The 23,836-nt window shown below is 38.5% G+C and overlaps 1 protein-coding gene and 1 long non-coding RNA gene across 5 annotated transcripts; one reads left to right on the top strand and one right to left on the bottom strand.

Moving 5' to 3' along the window:
- Nucleotides 1-3,193: 3,193 nt before the first annotated feature.
- On the bottom strand, nt 3,194-11,540 carry spartb (spartin b). 4 transcript variants are annotated; one of them, XM_051397207.1, is made up of 9 exons: nt 11,326-11,540; nt 9,930-10,768; nt 8,103-8,300; nt 5,999-6,161; nt 5,694-5,888; nt 5,443-5,601; nt 5,253-5,343; nt 5,013-5,059; nt 4,276-4,441 (listed from the first exon to the last, which is right to left on the bottom strand). In XM_051397207.1, exons 2-9 carry the CDS (start codon nt 10,761-10,763, stop codon nt 4,335-4,337), a joined length of 1,794 nt encoding a protein of 597 aa, XP_051253167.1. In that variant the 5' UTR covers nt 10,764-10,768; nt 11,326-11,540; the 3' UTR covers nt 4,276-4,334. The 4 variants fall into 4 exon arrangements, with proteins under 4 accessions (XP_051253166.1, XP_051253165.1, XP_051253167.1 ...); XM_051397206.1 differs by lacking the exon at nt 5,013-5,059 and having other exon boundaries at nt 3,194-4,441; nt 11,319-11,540; XM_051397205.1 differs by lacking the exon at nt 5,013-5,059 and having other exon boundaries at nt 3,194-4,441; nt 11,326-11,539.
- An 8,850-nt stretch (nt 11,541-20,390) lies between these two features.
- LOC127361984 (uncharacterized) lies at nt 20,391-22,703 on the top strand. The gene is made up of 3 exons (XR_007884371.1): nt 20,391-20,462; nt 21,456-21,549; nt 21,954-22,703. It is a non-coding gene; the product is annotated as an uncharacterized LOC127361984 (long non-coding RNA).
- The last annotated feature ends 1,133 nt before the right edge of the window (nt 22,704-23,836 follow it).

The following is a 23,836-nucleotide window of genomic DNA, read 5'->3' on the forward strand; positions in this document are numbered from 1 at the left end:
ATACCAGTCGTTTCTGTTGGTTGGCAGGTGTTCCCCAAACATATTTCACCATGGCAACACACAAGCTCATTTTAATCTTAGTCTTAATTTATTTTTTCAGTTAGCAAACTGATTGAAACTCTAGCGTTATGGGTCAAAGAGAATATAAACAAGTATTTAAAAAATAAATATTAAAGTTTCCTATTATTTAATTAACTTACCATTGTCATGTAACGTTTGTCAGTAAGCTGAACATACAGCCGGTTATATCCGGTCATGTTGTTAATTTCGCTGCTAAAAAATAGGAATTCAATTTGGAGGTGTTTTTTATGTTTAAAAATCATCACAGCAGACTGTCATGCCTCTACAAGGCCTACCATCTTGCATGAATAGTCGATATAGGAGTGGGTCTAAGATACATACTGTGGCTATCAGCATTTTTGAATTCTTCAACCTGATGCAAACAATCACTTTATCACATGGCTTTCATCCAGCTGGCCTGCTGAAGGCATAATTTACTTATCCTCAAAGTTTGTAAGGTTGTTTTCAAAAAAAGTCACAGTTTGCTGATCAGGCTGTCCTACTAAAAGTGTAAAAACCTGTGTTGAAAAGTTGACTTAACTTTTACTTGTATCTTAAGTTGCTATTATGAGAATATGAATATGTTTGAAGTATGAAAAAGTATGAAGATGAGGCCCACATATACTGCAAATACTCCCCTTAAAGGTCTATGGACACATGCTCATACAGTAGTCTTGTATACATGTTAGACTACATTTCTATTTAGACACAATAATATCAATCCTATGTAACAGTCTAAGGATATAGTGTGTCATGTGCTGTGATACTGGGCTATATAAATCAAATTTACTTGACTAAAAGAAGAGCATTGAACACTTTTCATCTTCACTTGTTTGAATCTTAATATGTAAATCATCTATTTTGAATATGAAGGAGACATGAGTGTGGATTCAGGGCAGTGTTTGCCTGCAGGTCCAACGATGAGTTTAAAGATGAATCTGCTGGAAGGAATTATTCCCCCTCTTCTGAAAGAGAAAGTGAACTCCAGGCTCTCTTCATTCTCACAATGAACAGAAACGAAGGTTGGACTTCCAGGTGAAATTTTTGTTTTCTGTTCAATGTGTTCTGTTCATGGGCATCTTGTATATTGTGCTCTGTTCCTGTAGTATATCATAATCCTAATATGGAGAGAATTAGTTAAGTGGTTACACTACCAACAATAACTCATGTTTACTATACATATTCGCAAAGTCTATTTTTTACACTTTCAGGCTTCGAATCAGAACACCTTGTCGAAGTTTGTGTGACCTTCTGCCCTTTGTTAATGTTCAGTTAGACACAGCAACCACACTAGAGCTCACAAATATTCAGTCTAAAGTAGATCTACTGCATACTTTTACAGCATGGAAAGCCAAACTTTTATGACTTAATGTCTTGTTTTGCAGAGGTTAATAAAGCGGTTAAGGAGAAATGTTTGTGGAAAAACGTGCCAAGAACTCAACAGAAACGTACACACTGTCGAACTAGCCAGTTGGCCGATTACAGTTAAGACTGGGAAAGATATTTTTTTGATTTTTTTAATGGCAAAAGTGCTAAGAAGTACTTCTTCCCCCACAGAGAACCAGGCCAGATGCTAAGAAGTCAACTGAGGGTATAATTATTTATTATATTTTTGTAATCCTGCAATCCTGGGAATTGTCAAATAAATGAAATATATTGTTTGAGAATCTTGCAGTGTGACTTTGATAACATGGTATTTCATTTCAGACCATGTCTCAACATCTGTAAATCTGCAAATCAGCCATCTATGACAATAACCAGTCCTCTGACAGTGGATCAAATACTTCCTCCAGCTGATGCACTGTGGTCAGGCCACAGTGCATGCCCCACCAGTACTGTTGGACAAATCATCTGTTCCCTGGGGACAAAATGCTGCCAGTGTGCCAGGATCAATTTCTTTCTGCCTCATTTCAGTCAGTGGAAAATAACTGGTTGAACCCTACCTCTGCTTTTATGAACCTGTACTTCATGTGCTTTCACATCAGCTGCCCCCCTTTCTTTTTTAACCACAGATGGACACACACCCAGCTTTAAGTCATGTGTCATGGGATGTCACTCCTGGACTGGTGTAAGCTGTTGCTCTCCCATCACTGTATTTTGGCCAAATCTGCAGTCCATCTGAACAGACTATTAAAACAAACTTTATCATACCCCCAACAGAACAAAGGGAGATTGAGGCCCCTTTGGTCAGCTGAACTGACAGTGTTTCAGCAGTAGACAAAGCAACCACTCATCCTCATCAAAGTTTAACGACCTGAAACTTGTGAATGAAAATCAGCCAGTGTCAGATGCATTCAAGACTTAATTGGACCTTTGTACCTTTGTTTTGGATTTGCTGTTGGTTACTGTGAAAACATGCTTCTGTGATGCTAATCTTAACATTGTTCTTTCATCTTACACAGGGTCCAACTAACCATATGGTTGGAAATGTCACTGATGATATGTGTACTATATACAGCACATTTGCCGTTTTCATTGGGGCAAATATTAGATAAATAGGTGTAGATGGATGTTGTGTAGATTATATGTTGGTCTATACTGCATATGTAAAAGATATATAGGAAGTCGATTTTTTTGAGTTTCACTCACATGTTGAGAAAATATAAATAAACTCAAATATAGCCAATGCTTAGCTCTGAAATGAATGTGTTAGTTTTGACTAAATGTGCAATTAAACCAAAATTGGAATCTTACTGAAGTTAAACATTTTAATTTGTATTGAGTGAAATTTAACTGACAGCACAAAAATCCCCAAAACATATTGAATTCTTCCTCAAATGCTTTAAATTCTTAATTTCTGAAATCATGAGAATACTTAACTCTCGGAACTGTATTCACAATTGTTACTTAGAGATTACTCCAACCCTGGTCAAACAACAATGAAAAATAATTTGGATTGGCCTCTGTTGATGTTACTATTTATAAGAATAAAGTTTTAAAGAACAGTATGATAAAATAATGTGTGGTAATCAACATGTTATAAAACATAGAGCCACTAGATGGAGGTATTAGGCTGACAGATTCAAGATGGTGTTTACTGGATTTTTAAAGAATAAAACTACTTAAATCCACCCTTCTCTTACCACACAGTGTACAAAACAGACAGACAGAATCCCAAATCAAAAATACTGAATTCCTTGTTTCTTTAACCATTTTATTTTTTCATAAATGTTTCTGTATTTCTGGTGGGAAAGAAATCTCACTGCGCAACTAGATTACTTGGCCATCTGAAAATCACAGTTACCTGCTGAGTTCTTAAAGCTGTAGTTTAAAAGACACAAACCAGATCACATCCAAAAAAAAAAAAATAGCACAAAGTTAGCATCACTTCAAAATTCACATTTTGTTAAATGTTTTGTCCATACATCAAAAAATTATAATAGATTTTTATATGAAATACTATAAACATTAACATTTTGAAGACATGTGGATAAAACTTAGATACAGCACACAGCAGATTGTAGCAGAACACAAAATAATATATTTAGACTCCTCGGTTGAGACGCAACAACATTTTAGTAACCCTCACTCATAGGAGTGAAGGTCTAACAAAAGTACATAATATACTACAGACTAAGTTTTACAGCTTCAGTTATACAAAACATTAGATCTTTGCATATCATTCGATTTGCAGGCACTGTCAGCAGCAGTGATGACTTCTCATTTTAAACATCACAGGGAATAACAACAGTAGAGCAGATGCTTGTTTTTGTATGCAAGTTATATCTGAAGATACTGATATTCAGATAATAATTTTAATAATTTATTCAAATCATATAAATTGCCCTTACCATACCAGGTAAAAACTCAAAGACACAAATGCTTCGTGAAGATTAGGAAAGATTCCTGTGTCGACACTGGTCCCTTCAAGGTTAATTGATAATACCTGAATATTATAATGTGTATCGATATACTGTACAACCAAAATAGTGGTGTTTTAATTTTGGTTATATAATCTGCTGTTTTTATTCATTTAGGTCCATCTACCTTATTTCAAATAAAGATTAAAGTGCTTAAGAGCTGTATCAAACTATAAGATATGCATATAACAGTAGTTATCTTGTAAATATATAACGTGTTTTATAAATAATGAATATTAAATATAGATTTACTTGATAGAAGAATACAAATTATGATTTAAGGCATTACTGAGGGAATTAGGCAGGACACTATCGGCTATTTGTTCGATTTCTCCACTTGCTTCCTGTTCTCTGGTTTTTCTTGAAGGTTGTGGTCTTCCAGAATGGCCTGCGCTGTCTGCCTGCCAGTCCTTTTCACCACAGCTTTGATGCCCAGGTTGTCAACATTGAAGGCAGTGATACCGACATTAATGGCAGAATTGACGGCGTGGTCTGTTGCTTGTCCTGCTGCTGCCCCGTACCTTCGCCAGAAGTCAGATTGAATGAGAGGTCAGAAGCAGAGGCGAAAAACAGAGGATTTGGGAAGAATTAATTTATGTGCAGTGCAAGGATTGCAAAGATGCCATGCTGTGAATTTTAATGTGAGGATTACATCCATGCATGTGTGCAATCTTAAATGAAGAATGGTCTGACCGCCAGAATGTGACTTTTAATCATATTTTCATTATGATTCAGAAAAGTAAGGGTGGACAATATGGATATAATCAGCTGGCGTTCTTCTCACATTATCAATGTATGTTGAAATGGAATTAGGAAACCATTTAATTATAAAATAGCCCAGTGGGAAAGGACAGAAACATTGCAAATTGTGAATTTTCCATTAGAAACATTTGAGAAAATCAGTGGAAAGCAGCACCACTGTGTGAATTGCCAAACAGAGGAGGGCAGTGAATTGGCACAGCGTAGATGACTTTGTGCAAGAGTTGAATCATTCCAAAAATGTTTTAAAAAAGAGGCTCATGTCATGCTTGCGATTAACAGTGCAAAGAGTTAAATAGAGTTAAATAGCTGTGTATAATTAGGAAGAATTACATTTATCCTCATTAGGTGGGTCTAAGATGTTTTGTAGACCCCTAAATCTGAAAAGCAAATTGAAAAGTAAAGTGAGTGAGTGCACATTGGTTTTGCATGTATAATGCAAGAAGTCATTTGCAACATACACATCAAAAATCTGTCTAGCAAGCAGTGTTGAGCAAACATGTGCTTTACTTTAAAGCAAGTGACAGTGATCAGACAAGTAATTTAAATATGGGAAGCGAAGGGATGACTTACTTATGTTTTACAGTGGTGACTGTCTCTGATGCTACACTCGTAGTGATGTCCTTTGCTGCTACTTCCAAACCAGTCCACATGGTCGCAAATCCTGTACAAGTACACAAAATACATATCATATTAAGTGCATTTGGTACTCTTCGTAGAAGCAATTTCCTCCTAGAGAATATTAAATGTAGATGCACTCTACCTTGCACTCCACTGGCAGCCACCACCATGGCTCCATCTATGTTGGAACGCCCATCCTTGTCTTTCTTCATGGACTCTGGGATCAGCTTGCCTCCGTGTTTTTTCACATGTGGAGCCAACTCTCGACCCACACAGCCAGCGACCACACACACCCCGTCCACTGTAGTAACACAGCATTACTCAATTAGAGGTCCACTGCCAAATAACCACACAAGGTCAGTAAAACCTGCTGACTGGGGACAACTTAGTCACCTAGAAACTGGCTGACTTTGACAGCTCCCCCAGTCGCCTGCTTGGCAACATGGAGGCCTTTGGTAACTGTGGGGCTGACTTGGGTGGGTTTGTCCTCTGGAGTGATGTGTTCTCGGAGTTTAGACGCCCCTTTGTGAATGGCCTTGCCCGTGAACTCAGCTCCTTTCACCAGGCCCCAGCTTAGCCAGGACGCACCTGAGAGGACAACAGGATCACACAGGACTAGTCATGCAGTCTCTAATCTTTCCTGAAGAATTGTTTAAGCATAAAGATGTTTTTTGGGGGGAGATGCAGTTTAACCTCACCTGTCAGGATCCCATTTGCCACCTTTTCACTCCACTCAGGCAGAGGCTTATCCTCTTCTGTCTCCTCTGCTGTTGGTTCTGTCGCCGCTGGTGCAGTCTCCTCAGGTGTAGTGATGGGAACCTTCTGACTGAGATTGACTGATTCTGCGGCTTCATCTGGAGCCTGATAATATAGACACATTGGTTAGCTACTGTAAGATGAAGACAGACAATGTGGGCTGAAAATAAGACCTTCTTGCCAGTCAAAACCTTTGGACAACTTGTCTGCTACTCTGTGCAAGCTGTACACATCTCCATTCAGATGCTTGTCTCCAAGCAACCCACCAATTCACACAATAGCTCCTCTTATTATTCTGTGCTTCTGGTTACAATGCCTTATTTGTTTGCCAAAAGAAGATCAAATTTGAAATGTCTCTGTGCAGTCACAAAACAGTCTCTCTTTGTGCTGAAAACTTTAAATCTTCTACTTGACCCAAAAATGAGAACAACACAAAAGTGCATACTTGCTGACAGGGAATCACCTCCATCAGAGAAGATAACTATCCTGACTGCATACATCAGAAATGACCCTGTTTGGCATCGATCTGAGCCAGCGTCTCTACTTGCATCATGGCTGAACTGGCACTGTCTTTCAGCTGAAGCTCTGAGGTTGTTCTAACTGCTGCAGATAAGAGCATTATAACTGATTAATTCCCCTCACCTGCCTGTCTGTCTCAAATCCCCACAATGCTGAGGCAGGGGTAACTTGGAGAAGTGTGCCAGCTCAGAAGTAAGTAGGAGCAAGAGTTTTACCACAGGCCAAAACAATGAAAAAGTTTGGAATCCTTTAAGTCTGCAGCCTCAAAGCATCACGTAAGCATAAAACTATAATCTTTTTTAATGGGAGGAACAGACTTGATATCTGCAGTGTTTCCTATGCTTGCAGAATTTGTTTGTGATGATCAACTTAGAGGAGGGTGGAAGGTGTTTAGGGACTGCCAAACAGCAGAGAAATCAAAAGCTAACAAATAATTGCACCATTTTGGCACACTTTTATGTCAGTCTACACTTTCAACTTAATTTCAAAACAGAAATTATGGACAAAGAAACTTTTTGTGCAAGGACAAATCTATTTAGGTGGCCACCCTGACCCAAATAGATTCTTATGTATGGGAAACACTGATTTGTTAAGTCAGCTGAGGCTGGGGCATTCTAGTATTACATTAATATTATTAGATGCACCGATTGCTATTTTCTTGCCCGATTTAAAGATATTTTCTGACCTGCCAATACTGATTTTGCCCCATTCCAATGTTCTTTCTTTCTAAGAACTATAATTTAAAGCATACACAAACATTTCCTTAACTTTTCTTTAATCGAAAATGTAACTATGTCATAATAAAACACTAAATAACAGAATGGACAGAGTTTTTGGTACAAACAAAATCCAACTGAAAATGGTTGTAGTATATCTTAATTCACCATTTCAGTTTCACTTAATTTTCTACTCACAAACTACTTTAATGTGTTCACCTTGCTCTTCCCTTTTCCACATACAAATACACATCTCTTACCACACACACACACACACAGACACACACACAAAACACACACAGACACAACACACACACACACAACACACAACACACAACACACACACACACACACACACACACACACACACACACACACACACACACACACACACACACACACACACACAGGTTTGCCCTACCCCCTCTTTCTGCTCTGTTGACTTCCAGTGTCAGCAGTATGTTTGGTATGTTGGCCAAAAAATAGCATCTCTAAATATTATGGAATAATTAGACTAATGAGTGGGATCTCAGCTTTTATTGCCTTTTACTACCAACAGGGACAGAGCACTCAAACTTAACTGTATAGTCCCCACTAGGATAACAGGATTTGCCAAGAGGGCATTGTGTAACAACTCTTTGGTGAGTTCAAATATTAATGTGAACATGTTGTGGAAACTGAGTACAAAAACAACATAAAAAGGCTGCAGATGACCTGTACTGACATATATATAAGCACCATTTGCATGTGTTCCCCAAACAATGTCAAGCATGTATTGCTGTCACAGATCTGACTACACAGCAACACTGACCTGAACCCTGAGATCTGTCATCTGGGACAACAAGTCCTGGAACAGCACTCTGTCCGCAGCAGGCAGCTCGGAGGACAACACCACCCCTACATAATAGCCTGGAGTTGGTGCCATCATGTCCGGAAACATAAACACACCAGTGTTACACAGCAACACTGGAGAGTCCATGGCCATGAGCGGGTATAGCCAGTCACACACCTGCCAGAAAGCAAAAGAAAGTTAAGAGAAATAAATAATGCATCAGCCGGGAAAGAGATCAATGTATGATGTTATGATGATGTGTATCGGGCCAAAACTTAACATGGAGGTCAAATGTAAGGCAAAAAATGTGGCTAAAATATATCTTTGCAAATATAACCTAAAAAAAGCACCTAGCCTTGCATGTCTTATGATAATTCTGATTAGTGCCACACAGTCAACCATCTGAGACAAGACGAACCAGAGTCTAACAGGATTATAGGGCATGACATTGTAAGCAGGGTTTACATAATAACTTGCACTCATGTGGATCACTGATGTCACCCACTGGCCATAGCACCTGGGAAATTCCCCAATGAAGAGTCAAATTTCAGTCCCATGATCCACTAGGGTCAATGTATTGGCTGTTTTAACAGTCAGCAGGGAAAAACAACACAAAATGGCTCAAAACAAGATTGTTTGAGGCTTTGGTTTTATTCCTTCAGCCAGAACCTACACAGATACGTTTACATGGTTGGTATTTCTTATCTTATCACTTGTTATACTGTTCACCTATGACTCTGCATTTACAAACCAAACTAGTGGTTCAAAGGCCTGTTAGTCTGCACACAAGCTGGGGACAAAGTAACAGTGTACTGAAATGTGAGCTGATTTTTTTGTGTGCTTTTCACTGAAAGGCAGAAGAGCAGAGAGATCATGTGAGAAGCTGAGACGAGTACAACTCGTATGTTTGAGTTATGTAAACATTTATATGAAAAATGTTCATGGTGACATATATACACAATGCAGAATATTCCTTAAACTGTACTTGCTATGTTAATAATCTTAAAAAAAAAAAACACTCTCTTCCATGTTGTCTAAAACTACTGTCACACAACCACACTGCTCATTTCCTCCATAAAGAATTATCAGTGTAATAAATCAAATGGTTTTACTGCCCAGTGGAGACTTTTACCTGAATGCATCGGTGGGCAAATGTTTGGAAGCGAGAAAATAACATTAAACTGTCCCTGTGAAGACCTTATTGACCTCATAAAAGTAGGATTCATTGCAGTGCTGCTGTATTTGCTTGCATCAGATTGTACAAATGTAACTACTATCTGGTTTTTCACTGTGTATTTAAAGCACCATTAAAGAAAAATATATAATATAACCCTAAGACCAAATATATTTTTTCAACTGGACAGTCATAAGACATTTTTTTATATGTGGAGAAAGTTAGTAGGTCATGATTCAGGTACCATCTATGTCCACTTTTGAGCCAGTAATGATGTGGGATTTCCCAGGAGGTTGCCATCATATCCATAAACCCAATTAGGATTAGGGCACTGAGCGTAAACAACGCTCACATGACCACGTCCATAGGGTGAGGGACGGAGATCATTAACAAACATTAATCTCCTCCTGCTTGATGACTCACATTCAAAGAAGTCCTGATGAGCCGAGCAAACATCTTACAAAATCAGGTTAGAGGGCACAAGATAGAACTGGTGACGCTGCAGTGATGACATTTCACTTGTACTTGTTGCATCAAATGGTTACGACAGCGGCTTATCCGGTCCTTTCATGCTTTATACCTGTGTTTTATTGCACTGAAACACCTGTGGGAAACTATTTACTTTCTCTTACCTGCAGAAATGCTGGAGGTCGGTTGGGCACTGTGTCAGAGTGATCACTGGTAAACTTCACCAGCCGCAGGTAGCCCGGGTACGACGGAGCGCTCACTTGCCCTTCGGGTGTAACAAAGAATATCTGCACGCCGTGAGGGATGTACAGCATCTCCTCTCCCTCTTCACCCACACTCTGGGGAGACGGTGTTGAGTTGGATGTACGACTGTAGAACTCATTCCCAACCAGTGACAGTTCCCCCGCTTCAGTTCCATAGGAGATAGACAGGTGGCCGTCAGCCGCCTGAGGAGAGTAAGCTGGCGGCTGTTCGGCTGCGACCACAGGCTGTCTGGTAGGTGAGAGAGGTAGACCCCCACTGCTGCACGCAGGCATGCCTCCTACAGCTCCCGCTGTGTGGCCATTAGCTGAGACGAGGTTTGGTGCAGCAGGCCTCCCTGGCTTCTTTTTGGTGGGCAGTGCTGGGTAGAGACCTTCCCCGGACGGGTCTGTAGCATCAGGGGCAGTCACACCCAGTGTGGGTGCAGAGCTGACGTCAGAGCTGGTCTCCAGTATAGCCATGCGAGTGGTGATGTTGTTCAGCGTCTCCTGCATCTTCTGCTGCATCTTTCTAGCAGATTCCCAGGAGCTGCCGACACATTCCTCTCCCTGTGAAGGCACACTGATGGCCCTGAGGAGGTGCTGTCGCCCCCGCTTGTAGAGCTCCAGGGCCTGTGCCTTGTCTCCAGCCTCATCTACTGTGAGTCCTTTATTGAGGCACTCAAAGGCCCTCTCGTAGCCATCTTTGATCACCTGGAGTCTGGCATTGTCGAATGCATCTTGTTTAGCTTTCTCCATTCCCTCTGAAACACAACAATTACAATTAGCTTCACATGCAATTCCTCTGTGTCCATCCAAACATACATCACACACACACACACAGCACTGATTAAAACCCATGAGAGGGCTGACTGTCACCTTAGCAAGACATTACACACTTCATCATACTTCAGCTTGAGGCTACAGGTTATTATACGGACTCATCTTCGACCCCGGTGTAACACTAATCCCATCCACAATCTGAAGTCATTTCATATCAGTTAACTAGAAAGCAAAGTGACATTGGACAGGCCGGTCTCTCTTTGACTGACGATAAGTAACGTCACCTGATTGACTCTTTTTAGTGTGCGTAGGTTTATCCGGTGTACAAGAGTTTCCTACACTAGGCTAAAACAGGCTAATATTCGTGATAAAGTCGCTAACACAGCAACAACAGATAACGTCCCTGTTCACACTAGTTCACCGGTCAATTGTACAGCAACAGCAACACCAATATAACGCTGAGAAGTCTGTTAACATAACACGATTAGAGTTAGCTAAGTTAGCAATTAGCCCCTTCATCAGCTGACTAACCTCTTACCCAAGAGAGCGAAAAACTCCGAAAAACTCCGAAAAACAGCTCAATTAGCCCGTTAGCTCCGTTGTAGCTAACGTTAGGTGTTTACTGTCCAAACGGGTCCTTTCAGCTTTCAAATACAGTTAATTATTAACTTCAACCAGCAACTGTTATGTGAAGTTGTGGTCGGTTGGAGGTCGCTCATGGACCTCTTCAGGACTCACCAGTGTAACGTTAGAGTAGTGATCACAGTACTGTCCTTTCAAAACAAAAGTGCCGTGACAGGATCTATCGACGAGTGTCATACAATCTGCACCTCGCGTAGCTACGCTTTTTGTTTTATTTTGAAAGGAATGACAGGAAGTGTTGGTATGCTGCCATGGTTGCATCCACGTCACCTTGACTAATGTGACATCTTGCAGTTCGTCACTGTGACCACTGGAGGGCGGTAAAGTAGTCACGACACGGTCCTGTTAAAGTTTAAATTTAATTTAAAAATGAATGTAAAACACCACAGTGACATGAATTTCAGCCCTATAATTGAAGAAATAATAAGAAAAAAAGTTTAATATGTGGATATCCATCTGTTCAACTGCATAACATTAACTGGAAATGATAAGGTAGAGAGAATACAAATAGTTAAACATGATATCATGTTATATATAATATCAACATATTTTTGATTTGGCCTCAGTGGATAATTGGTGTAATCAAAATGACAGTAGGGCTGCTTCTTTGTCAATGGAAACATGCCTTCAATCTAGAAATAAGTTTTGCCTTATTGCTCTAGGTGTTTGAATATACATGAGCTGACTATATCCCATTTATTTATTTATTGCAAGGAATGTTAGACGGTATATATTTAGTATTTTTTAAATGTAACATTAAAGTACACTCACTGAATTTACCTCATATTAAAACATATGTATACTATATATTTCCAGTTGCCCTGCTGTGTGTCTGGATGAATATGGGGAAAACATGCACCAAACTATTATTCAATGTAGGCATCATATACAGTAGCTCATATGAAGTATTGGTAAAAAGTGATACATAAAACAGTGTAAATTGTGACAGTGAGACAATATTTTGTTGTCGCACACTCAAACACACTGGTTTATGAACCCTTACAGTTACTCTTCATGATTTGCAAAAGAATATGGTAAACCTCGTTTCAATCCCCATACACCTGATATCAGAATCACTTTTAATTGCCAGGGTATGTGCACACATACAAGGAGTTTGACTCCGGTTTTACGTTGCTCTCAATGTACAAACACAGAATAAGCATAAACAAAATAGACTAAACTACTATGTACAGTTATACACATATATAAACAAACAAAAATAATAATATAATATGATATAAAATAAAGGCTGAACATTTTCCCACTTGCATTGGTTATGAGTCTGTAAAAAAAAGTCATGAGACAAATATTTCAGCACCAAAAAGTATTCCAGTTACTCACAGGGCAGAAACAAACACCCATACAGTAGCAGATGGGCTATTTCTCTTCACTGTTCACTCCACCCTTTTGAACCATACATTGGTGTCCATGGTGCTTGTGGTGAGTGCTGGGCTTTTACTTTGAAGACTTCTCAGGAAGCATGCCTTTGTTGAAGAGAAGTCAGGTAGGAGAACACCAAGATGGCAGCAAAGGCAGTCTGAGAGCATGGTGATGGTTTTAACCAGAGAGTACTGAACATAAACACCACACTCAAAGTGCCTCCTGGGAAATGGAGGACTACAGGTAACCCTAATGATGGCTCTCCACTCAGCAGTTTTAACACCAGCCCCAGTAACCGCTGAGATTAAGATGTAGCTTCTGTGTGAAAGAAAAGAAAGCAACCACAAAATGAGTTTTTACTTCCCCCCAGTGGTCATAGTGATGAACTACAAGATGAAATTGGTCATGTCACCGACAATATGGACAAAACAGCATACTGCCACTTCCGGAAAGCACTTTCAAAATACATTGACCAAACGGAAGTAATCGGAAAACAGCATAATTATCTTGAAGTCAAAGTTGTACATCCAAGAGCTAACCTAGCACCTTTTATTCATTTATTAAAACCTTTTTTTTTTGTTAAACACACAATAAGAAACACACAGGAACTCGTGGAGAACACATACATGAAATGAACATGAAAAGAAATGGGGGGTTTATAGAAGCATAATAAAGATTCCTACATGAAACTGCTCACAATGAGGTCTGTGGATTATCTTGAGTAACCGAGTTATGATTTCTGGAAAGACTCATCACTGAGTTTTTCAAATGGCAAAAACGGCAAAGGCAAACATTTCTACGGCTGATATCTCCAAAACTCAGCCACTCATACTAAAACAATCTAGATGTATAAATAGCACTACAGGTAGGAAAATCTGTATTTTGGATTTTTGTGATGAACCCTTTAATGATTAGGTGGCAATGATGGTACAAGTATAAGCCGGTAGTTTTTAACTTGATGCATTCAACAAAAATCCACCAAACAACTTTTTTAGACTAAAGACTGAAACTTTAAAAAAAGCTTTTAAAGGTCCAGTGTGTAACATTTAGGAGGATCTATTGGCAGAGGGTTATTATAGTGTAATATTTAGGTATGTTTTCATTAGTGTGTAATCACCTGAAAGTAAGAATCATTGTGTTTTCGTTACCTTAGAATGAGACATTTTTATCTACTTTGAGGCTGTCATGTTGAACCACTTTTTGTACAGTAGCCCAGAACGGACAAACTAAACCGTGGCTCTAGGCACGTATTTTTTAAATTTTTTCCACCCACTGTTGTCTCTCCTTTTCACTTGATTAAGTCAGGGGGATTTCAGTTTGTTCAGCACTAGATGCCAGTAAAACTTACACACTGGTCTTTTCAAGGCTATTTTAAAAGTCTGTATACACTACACCAAGTATTTGTACTGACCTTATCTCAAAAGAAAACCCAGCTGCTGTGAAAGCTGTATTCCCACATGATGGGAAGCCCCCAACACTAGCCTGATTAATGTGTTCAGAAGCTGACCCCTCTAATGCAACATGTGACCTTTCTGTGTTTGCTGGCCACCCACAGCAGTGAAGCCTGCTTACTCCTTGAATCATCAGATAAGCTCAGAAAAAAACCATTAGACAGGAAACTGCCACTTGCAAGAAAATGACACACATTATGGTTGTTTGATTATGTTTCCACTGTCTAAGCAATTGTTCCCACATGATTACTATTAATATGTTAGATGATTAAATAAATAACTAGTTCTTAGGGCCAAGGCATAGAGAGTGAGGCAGACAAAGACACAAGCACTCCTTGTGCTTTTTACTGTACTTCTTTCAAAATTTGTACAGCACATGCTGACCTATTTGGAAGGAGTCTGACTTACTGTATTTGTTACAGACTGGGAAAACATAGCAGGTCATATTAGACAGAGAGACACACATTATTGTCCTGTTTATGTGTTTATGTACATGCACTCCAATAAGTTCACTAGTCACAAATGTCACTGCCATTGCAACATCTACATACTACGTTGTTCAGTGTGTAAAATTGATCAATAAATCAAACATTACTGCATTGTAGGTTATGTACATAAAACATACTCAGCCATTTACTTTTCCACGGAGCTCATACACTAACACTGGTGTCGGATAAATGTAAACTACGATGTGATGTAAATTCAGCCTCTAGTTCTGTTTAAATGTCTATCAATGCACTGTATACAAAGAAGTGTAAAATGGAGAGGCGTACTCATAGATGAGGACTATAATCTGCAGAGGGCGCCAAATCCAGTCGCACATCTCATGGAAAGATCTGATGAAACATGGAACTAGAGAAAGACCAGTGGTGTTTAAACTGCTGTGGATTTAGGTTCATCAGAACATTTTATAGCCCTCATAATCTAAGCATTTTTTTCTTAGCATGGAAATGATTAGACCTACAGCTTGGTATAAATGTACCACTAATGAGCATTAAATTGCCTTTTCCAGCATACGGGCATTAAATAAAAAAAGGGCTAAAGGCATTAAAAGTCAGTAGTGCAAACCAACATGCATAATTAACTAAGAAGTCTTTTTTTCACAATCTTTCATGTCCCCGTTTTATTATTCTGACTGCCGCCAGTTTCTGCGTGAGTCCAGATAGTCACTGTGAGTCTGAGGAAAGGCATGTGATAAACATCAGTCTCATCACCAGTTTGACAGATTCCCAGCATACATCCTGCACAGATACCACAGCACAGGGACCAGACTGGACACGCTCTTCACACATGTGGAAGTAATACAGCTTTTCCAAGTACTTTTATTTATAAGTAATTCAAACTTTTGTCCTTAAGATTCTGGTGCTCATTTTTTTGTTGTTGATAGTTTACTATCGTGCATAGTATCACAATTTTAGTAAGAGACAACTTGATGTTGATTCTCCTTTTAATAAAGTAAAACACTACACAGTACAGTACTTTTTTTCTTAATTTATTTATTTAGCTCTCATGCATATTATATGGTTTATTATGCACCTCAGTGTATCATGTGTGTATCATACTCTACTCCATAAGGAAGTTGTAAATTTACAGATTTGTCATGGTGAGTTCAACAGCAATAATGTCTGTAACTGAACCAGGCTGGTGATTCACGTCGTCTGTCTTTCATGTTGGTTCACATATGAGCAACACATGTCCTCTTCGACCTTCTGGAAGGCTGATTCCTTTTAAATCTATAGAATGATACATGTGGTTCGCACAGAGCAATGATTTCTCATAGATGATACCAAAATGATAATGTAGTTTTCTTTTACTTGTATTAAAGACAAACAGCAACTAGTGATAATTCTAGCTGCAAAGACTAAGACCTCTTTCCTCTATTGTTGTTGTATTTATTGTTATTGTTATGTTGTTGTTCTTTATCACCGGTTGGAGCAAAGAAGCCACATTAAGATTAATTTAATCTAAAACAGCCTGTCAGCATTCTTTGCAGAATAAGCAGACTCGAGCGTGTCAATACTCGCTGAAAGGAGCGATTACATAATGATAAATGAGGAGTGATAACTCAAGTCAAATGATATTTACGTACTTCATGGAAGGAAAATAAGAAGAAAGGAAAGTTCAAAATGGTTTATTATTTTCGTTGATCTTTAGCTTTTTAAGATGTTTAACTTTCAATTTAGATTTTCAATTTAGATTTTTCTTTAGATGCATGAATGGTACATACATTTGTAATTAAATGGCTACAAATGTTTATAATGTATTCATGGAAGTATGCAGTGGATGAAACTATTTGAGCCTGTAATAAATACAAAGGCTCTGTGGATATCTTCTACTATACTACAATTAGCTTTTATAATTCATTTCATTTTCTCCAGTAAAAACAAAAACATAAAACTGTTTTGCTCCAGTTTCCCTTTCTCTGACCTCTTATTTTCCAAGACTGCTGGTCCTCAGTTTAATCACTGAGCACATCAAATCACACTATTGCATTTAATGATTAGTCTTGCCAGACTGACGCTTGCCATATTTTATTATTTCAACTATAGACACAATTACGGCAGTTATTTATCGCTGTCTTTTATATGGTGTTCTTTACTCCACTTCACTTTGTTTCAGACATGAAAGACCACATTTGTTCTATAATACATTGTATGTAATATGCATATGTTATGATCTGTGTTCATGGAAACACTGATGGTCAAAGGTGATATTGGTGACATATTGGTGTATATTCCTTTAACATAAGGAGGGGTACAGGTCAGAAGAACAGCTGTTAACAGTTTTCTCAGGTATTCATCTCACCTGTGTAAACAAGCTTGTGCCTGTATGACAAAAAAAAAAAAGCCTTTCTTTCAGTTGTTGCAAAAACACAACCTTGGTAACATACTTAGTGCAGATACAGCATCATAAATGTGACTTTATAGTACAAAACCCTTTTTGCATGTTGAGGATCCTTGCAGCAAAACCACAAATTATGCAGCTCAGCCTTTGTAAGGTCTTTCTAAAAATAGTACAATGTCAGATTAAAATCAAACTAAAATTTCCTTTAGCATCAGCTGCAGTGGTCACTATGAGTTATGAGTATTAACTTATAGCTCCTTGGGCAGGGCCATTACATATCCCAACAACGAGGCAATGACACTGCAATGCCATGTGAAGGTAATTAAGTAAACATGGCAGGCGATTACATCTACAGATGTTGAAATTAATATAGAACCATGTATGCTGTCACCCATTACAAATATTCTGTCAACAAATGTATGAAAAAGTATAAAATGTGCGGTTAATTCAGTTCCATGTGTGTCACGTCCATGAGGTAAACAGATTAACTGAAGGGTGATAGAATGAACTATACCATAACTATAGACAGAACCAGATGAAAAGTATGTCACCAGGACACATGACAACACATGATTCCAATTAATGCTGGTGTCAAAACTCATGTTGTCTGCCTTTTCCTACCGAAGCTGTAAAAACAAAGTTGACAAAAATAGGGCAGCTGTGTCCTCTGTCTCACATTTCTTTTATTTTTGAGGCACAAATACTAACCTCTTGTGCACTCCCAAAAAAACGTTATGAATTAATGCAGTTCCTAAAGGACATCGGAACCTGAAGTCACAGTTTCCCCTCAACCGCCCGCTGAGGCTCATAAAAAGGTAAGTTATTGTCCCCACAGTGTATGGAGTTAGACTGGTTACAATACGACTCCTTCAGGCGCCAAAAATGTGCTCGGGTTTAAAAAAACATGCTACCCAGCAGCGAGTTCACAACAACTGTTCAAATGAACCCTGTTTAAGAGAAAATTCCAGTTGTTGTCTGATCAGTTGGATATTTAGTAACTGCCAACTAACCCCTGAAACCGACGACAGGATACAGTTATCAGGATATAATGATTCTTAGTGTCATAGAGAAAAATGCTCAAAGTGACAGAGTAGCAGACAGCTACATGTACTGTGTTGCTCCAGGTAATATTTGATCCTTGAAACTCTCGTTCATTTTTAAAAGGTATAATGAGAAATTTGAAAACACAAGATACATACAGCACTGTAGTGAGTAAGACATGACAGATGGGTGTTAGATCATATCAGTAAGTCGGTTTATGAGTGTCTTGGAGGACAGTGAAATAGTATGAAAAAAAGTGTAATGTGCTTTTTTTTTTTTTTTTTTTTTACAAATCTTCATTGTCCTCAGTTGATATCCTCATAAGTTATGGGACGCTGTTTTAATTTAAATTTTTTTTCGAATGGTGGATGAAGAAAATGGGACTGGATCACGGCCGATAGTAAACCTTTCTCGGCCATATGACTTACGAGCAGAGAGATCCTGTTCTCTTCTGACTCCAAGAAGCTGCTGAGTCTTGAGCTATCACTCTCGAGGTGAAACAAGGCTCTAATATTTGGAAAAACACTCTGTCCCCAGTTTAACCCACTGTGTCTGCTTGAAAGTGTGCTAAATATGGAATGTGGTACAACTAATCTGAAACAGTCTAATACTAGGAGTGATTAAGTATAACATGAAGTTAAAGTTTTAAGTGCTTGCTCCTAGTAAAAAAAAAAAAAAAAAAAAAAAAAAAAGGGTCTTCAATAAATCACTCAGCTGTTAAAAAGTTATTAGCTTTACCAGAGGCAATACTAAGTCCTTCCAGCAACCTGACAGCACTGCGTGCATGAGCATTTTACCTCAGGAGAAATTACCAATGGAACTGACATCATTTGCACTAAACTAAGGTATGTTTCCCATAAACTTAAACTCAGGGAGGTTGTTGTGCCTGGGCATAGTTTAGGTTGAGACATTTCCCTCCGTAAAATTCCAAGTCCAAGATATTAAACTTCACTTTGCCCCTCATTTCTTCTTCTTCTGCGATTACATTTAAAATATTGAGGAGAGTGGCAGTTTCAGTCTTGGCTGTGCATGGCTCATCTAGTGAATTGTGTTTATGTGGTTCCGGATTACTCCCATGCTACAGCACATTAAGTAGTTTTGCTTAAATATAATTGAAGTTGCATAATATTTAGACAAGATGTATCACTCTCTGTTTATCCTTTCAGTTCATGGAGCTAAGTGCAGTTGTACTTACTATTGAAGAAGATATCTTCTTCCCTCAACCATGCTCATTATGATGTGCATATTGTATACTTTCTTGCCAGAACTGGAACTGTACAAACATAGACACATGTAATTGCTTTGCTCCCAGCGAGTCTGATGAACCACATTTCCATTTTGAAACTAAAAAGTTGCCCGAAGTCATTACAAATAATTTCCTTGCCTCTCATATGGTGTGCTTCTGGGTGAAGTTAGGTCTCTATTAGGCCACATTGTGACTGAGCTCAAGGTAAATGTATCTTGCCATATCTGCATGTAGAATATCTAGCGTGTGAACCAGAAGTCACTGACCATATTGAAAAATATCAAGTAGATGAGCAATACTAATGACAAAGCCAGTAATGGAAGATTCACAAACACATGCAAACATCATTGGTGCGGTTTCCCAAGACAGTAAAATATCATTGGCAGGAAAGTGTGGGAGGAAGGCCAAACATATTGGGTCTGCTACATCAACATCAAGACAGCCAACAACTGATCTCAGAGATAGAAAAATATGAAATTGATTAATGACCAGGAGTGGTGCCTTGAAATGCATGGTAATAACCTTGCTTAGAATAACATTAGAGATGTGCTTTTCGCCACCATCATATACAGTATGCAGCATGATTTAGTAGTACGGATTTGTTTAAAGACAAGAAGATCAAAACAATGTCAGAAAAATACCCTCATGCCTTGATACAGCTAAGATAAACTCTCTGGTGGGGTTTCTTCATTTTGGCCATATCGTGTGTTTGACGCTGGATGGATATCATATATAAAACAAACAAAGTCAAATAATATATTTACTTGTGTAACATAACCCACAATTACTTAAGAAGCCAATACAAATCTTGCTGTACAGTACCAATGTTACCACTTGCCTCAACACATCATGACTTACAGCACTCTTGGCAAAAACTTCAAGTGTGGAAAATGGATATGTGTTCAGCATGCCAGCACAGACAGAGGAATTCATCAGCTGCAGTTAGGCGTGGTTCTCCTATATTGTCCTAACTCAAGGCTACGACTGAAACAGTCAACTCTCATTTCAGGGCGTGAAACTATAAATTCTGTGTAATTATGTTGGAATAACCAGGCAGGACATGCTGTTAAGGTAATGAAACAGTCTTATACTAGGAGTAAGGTAAGGTAATTCAGTGTGTACCCCCATATGACCCCTATCATTTTATCTGTTATCCAATGCACGAACCCATAAGAAAAGTTTTATTTGCTACCATTTAGTAAATTATGAAGTTTATAATGAACCTTAAAACTTAACATTGACAATATTCACTTTAAATTTCCTTTCATACTAAACTTTGAATTTAAGTCCCTAGCCAGTCAATTATTTACGCATTTTGCTTGTTGTTACTTCCCTGTTTGACCTTAACTGTTCAGAATGATATGCAGAGTTTAAAAGTCTGTTTTCAAGTTATTCTGCCAAAGGAGGTACGTTTGTCTGTGCTTACCTTAAATCTGAGTTTAAGGCATGTACCTATGAGTAGGACTTTGTTTGGCAGGCAACATTTAACTTACAGAAGTGTGATGTGTGAACTCAAAGCATCCACATATAGATACATATACATATACACATACATATGCAGAATATTAATATATCAATTTCATTGACGTAGGAGACATCCTGTGGTCATCACTTTAACAGTTAAACTAAGAAGATGTAATTGTAAGAATTTTTAAGCAAGTAGTTGCAGTTTTTCGTGTACTGTAAAAGCCTTATCAAATGCTAATTATTGTTTGATGTAAAGTATTTTTATACATCTTAAAACAAGTCTGAAAGGGATGTTTAAAATTTTTTTTTTAATGCGGTTCAACTCACTACATATTTCAGTCTGTTTGCTGGTTCAAGGGCAGCACGGTGGTTCAGTGGTTAGCCCTGTCACCTCACAGCAAGAAAGTTCCAGGAACGAGCCTGTCAGCCCTTGGCGCCTTTCTGTGGCTGGGAAGTCTGCTAAACCCCAGTTTGCATGTTCTCCTTCTGTCTGTATGGATTTCCTCTGGGTCCTCTGGGCTTCTTCTACAGTCCAAAGACCAGCAGGTTCTAAATTAATTAAATTATATCCATAGATTGTTTGTCTCTATATGTCAGCTCTGTGATGAACTGGCCTGTCCAGGCGCACTCCACCTCTCGCCCAATGTCAGCTGGGATTGGATCCAGCCCCCTGCGACACTCCCGAGGATAAGTGGGTATAGATATGGATGGATGCTGGTTCTAATTAATTAAATATTAATTTCCAAGTCATCAGTTCTTATGGACTTTACCATTGCAAAAATGAATGTGATTCCCATGGACAATTGAAAATATCATGCATCATACACATTTTCCTGTAATTTAGCTTGACATATCCAGTGTAGGTCCGTCATGATCTTAATGAAACCTGTTTTTCTCTAGAAATGAATTTTATGTTTCACATGAAAAATATGTTCCATTGATTTAAGCTTTTCTTCCAAAGAAAAACAACTTACATGGAATTTCTTACAATTCATTGTGTCATGAAATATAATTAATGATTCAATTAGTTGGCTTCCTAAGAATCTTACACTGTTCCCATTTTTGTGTGTGTTAGTGAACTTTGTCTCCCTGCAGTGATGACGAAACAAGTCTCAGACCACCGCACTACCACCGGCTGGACAGAGAGGAAACGGCAGACTGGAAATCTGGACCAAGAAAGTACAGGGAATCCCATCTACGTGGCTCATGACTACCAGGAACTGCTTGAAGAGCGGCAGGGGAGTGTTGTTGGCCACCAGCTAACTGATCTTGAAGGAAAAGAGTGAAATATTGCCTTCTCACTCCTGTGAGCAGCAGCAAAAACAAAACTCTCCTATGTAGCCTATAATGAACAATGATTATACTGTGAATCTGTGCACTAATGGCTTAATTATGAACTCACATGCAAGGGATAGTTTTCAACATGATTCCCTGTGGTAACATAATTCAGTTTCCTTGGCTCCTTCCTGTGCATGTGTGCTCATAAATCCTTTCTGATGCATTGTTACACAGAATTGTTGCACTGAATACCTGGATTCCACTGAAAATAAGTAACCACAGGATAGGCATATTTTACAAATGGGTTAGGTTACAGAATCAATTAAATTGTTAAAAAAGAAGCAGAGGTCAAGATATCTAAGCTTCAAGCATGCAGAATCCTGCATTTCCCACAGTGTTTTTATTGGAACCCTGCTACGTGTGTGTAGCACATCAGACTTTCACACACCTGCAGTTAACGTTTATGCCTATTTATCAACTGTCGCCTCAAACTCGACCATCAGTTTTACTTGTCTAACCCTTATCATGCAGCTATGATTCTAACAGCATGTTAGAAGTTCTTAACAGTTTATAGTGTTACTTTTACAGCTTTGTTATGGAAATTCTGTTAGCATTGTCAAAAAAAAAAAAATTGTGGTATATAATTTTTGGAGGAGTTAACTTTACCCTAGTGGATACTGTAAACGCTTGAACACCATCCTGCATCTCCTCCTTTGGCACAGTGGAAAACGTTTGGATGTATTCCACAAGGTTGAGTCATGAAAAAACACAAATGAAGCCAAACCGGCGCATGGTCTGTTGGTTATAATGTCCAATTAAACCAGTATTGCACTTGTCCAATAATATTAAATATTCTCTTAGCTGTCACTTAAGCCAAGAGCACTCAAGTAAATATCCAGTAAAAATAAAGTTTATTATAACAGCGCTATGTGGAATATAGGAGGATGGCACTCCAGAGGAAAGCAGAATTTCTAAACTCCTATCTGGACAAGTGACCACATTGTTCTTGGAAGCACGCAAGTTGCATTGAGAAACCTTTCCCAGCTGTTGAATTTGTTTATAGGTCAAAAACGACAAATAGTCAGTAAATGTAGAGTAGCGTCTTACCATTAGCTAAAATACAAATTGCTTACATTACGAACAAATTACGAACTTAGTAGTTCTCTGCCTCCTTCATATGGTTACAGACTTACAGTTCTGAAACAGTTAAAATCCTCATCGTGTCATGCAAACTGTCCTGCAAGCCAGGACTCGTGATAAGTAAGGCATTTCACAGTATTTGGCTTGGCCCAGGTAATGAAAGGTGTTGAGCCTGAAGGCAATGAATTGCTTTACACAAGAATGATTTGAATATTGTATCTTCATATGTTCTTTCATCAGCACGCAGGAGCTGTCTGTCAACAGGTCAAATGTACAATTGCACAATATGTTCAATATAAATATTTTGATGGTAACAAAAAACATAAAATTGATGTTCTGTCAGTGATGTGGTTGCATTGAGGCTGGAATTATCTTATTAATCAAAACAGAGAGAATAATCCAAATAATAGCTCTCAGAGTTCTTACTATCAGAGAGCTTTATGTATTTTCCATAGAAATTGAACATTACCAAATATGTTCTATCCACGTGCCTGTGTTGGACAAACTATTTGGTAAATTGTTGCATACTGTTGATCCCTCTTGTGCTTTGAGCCAGCCAT

Source organism: Dicentrarchus labrax, unplaced genomic scaffold (assembly GCF_905237075.1).
Source record: "Dicentrarchus labrax unplaced genomic scaffold, dlabrax2021, whole genome shotgun sequence".
NCBI classification, from domain to species: Eukaryota; Metazoa; Chordata; class Actinopteri; family Moronidae; genus Dicentrarchus; species Dicentrarchus labrax.

Coding starts and splice junctions, on each gene's coding strand:
- spartb (XM_051397206.1), bottom strand. CDS start 10,763: ATGGAGAAAGCTAAACAAGATGCATTCGACAATGCCAGACTCCAGGTG. Junction 5,889..5,998: donor GGCAAATGGGATCCTGACAG/GTGAGGTTAAAC, acceptor TTGTCCTCTCAG/GTGCGTCCTGGCTAAGCTGG. Junction 5,344..5,442: donor GGCTGCCAGTGGAGTGCAAG/GTAGAGTGCATC, acceptor GTACTTGTACAG/GATTTGCGACCATGTGGACT.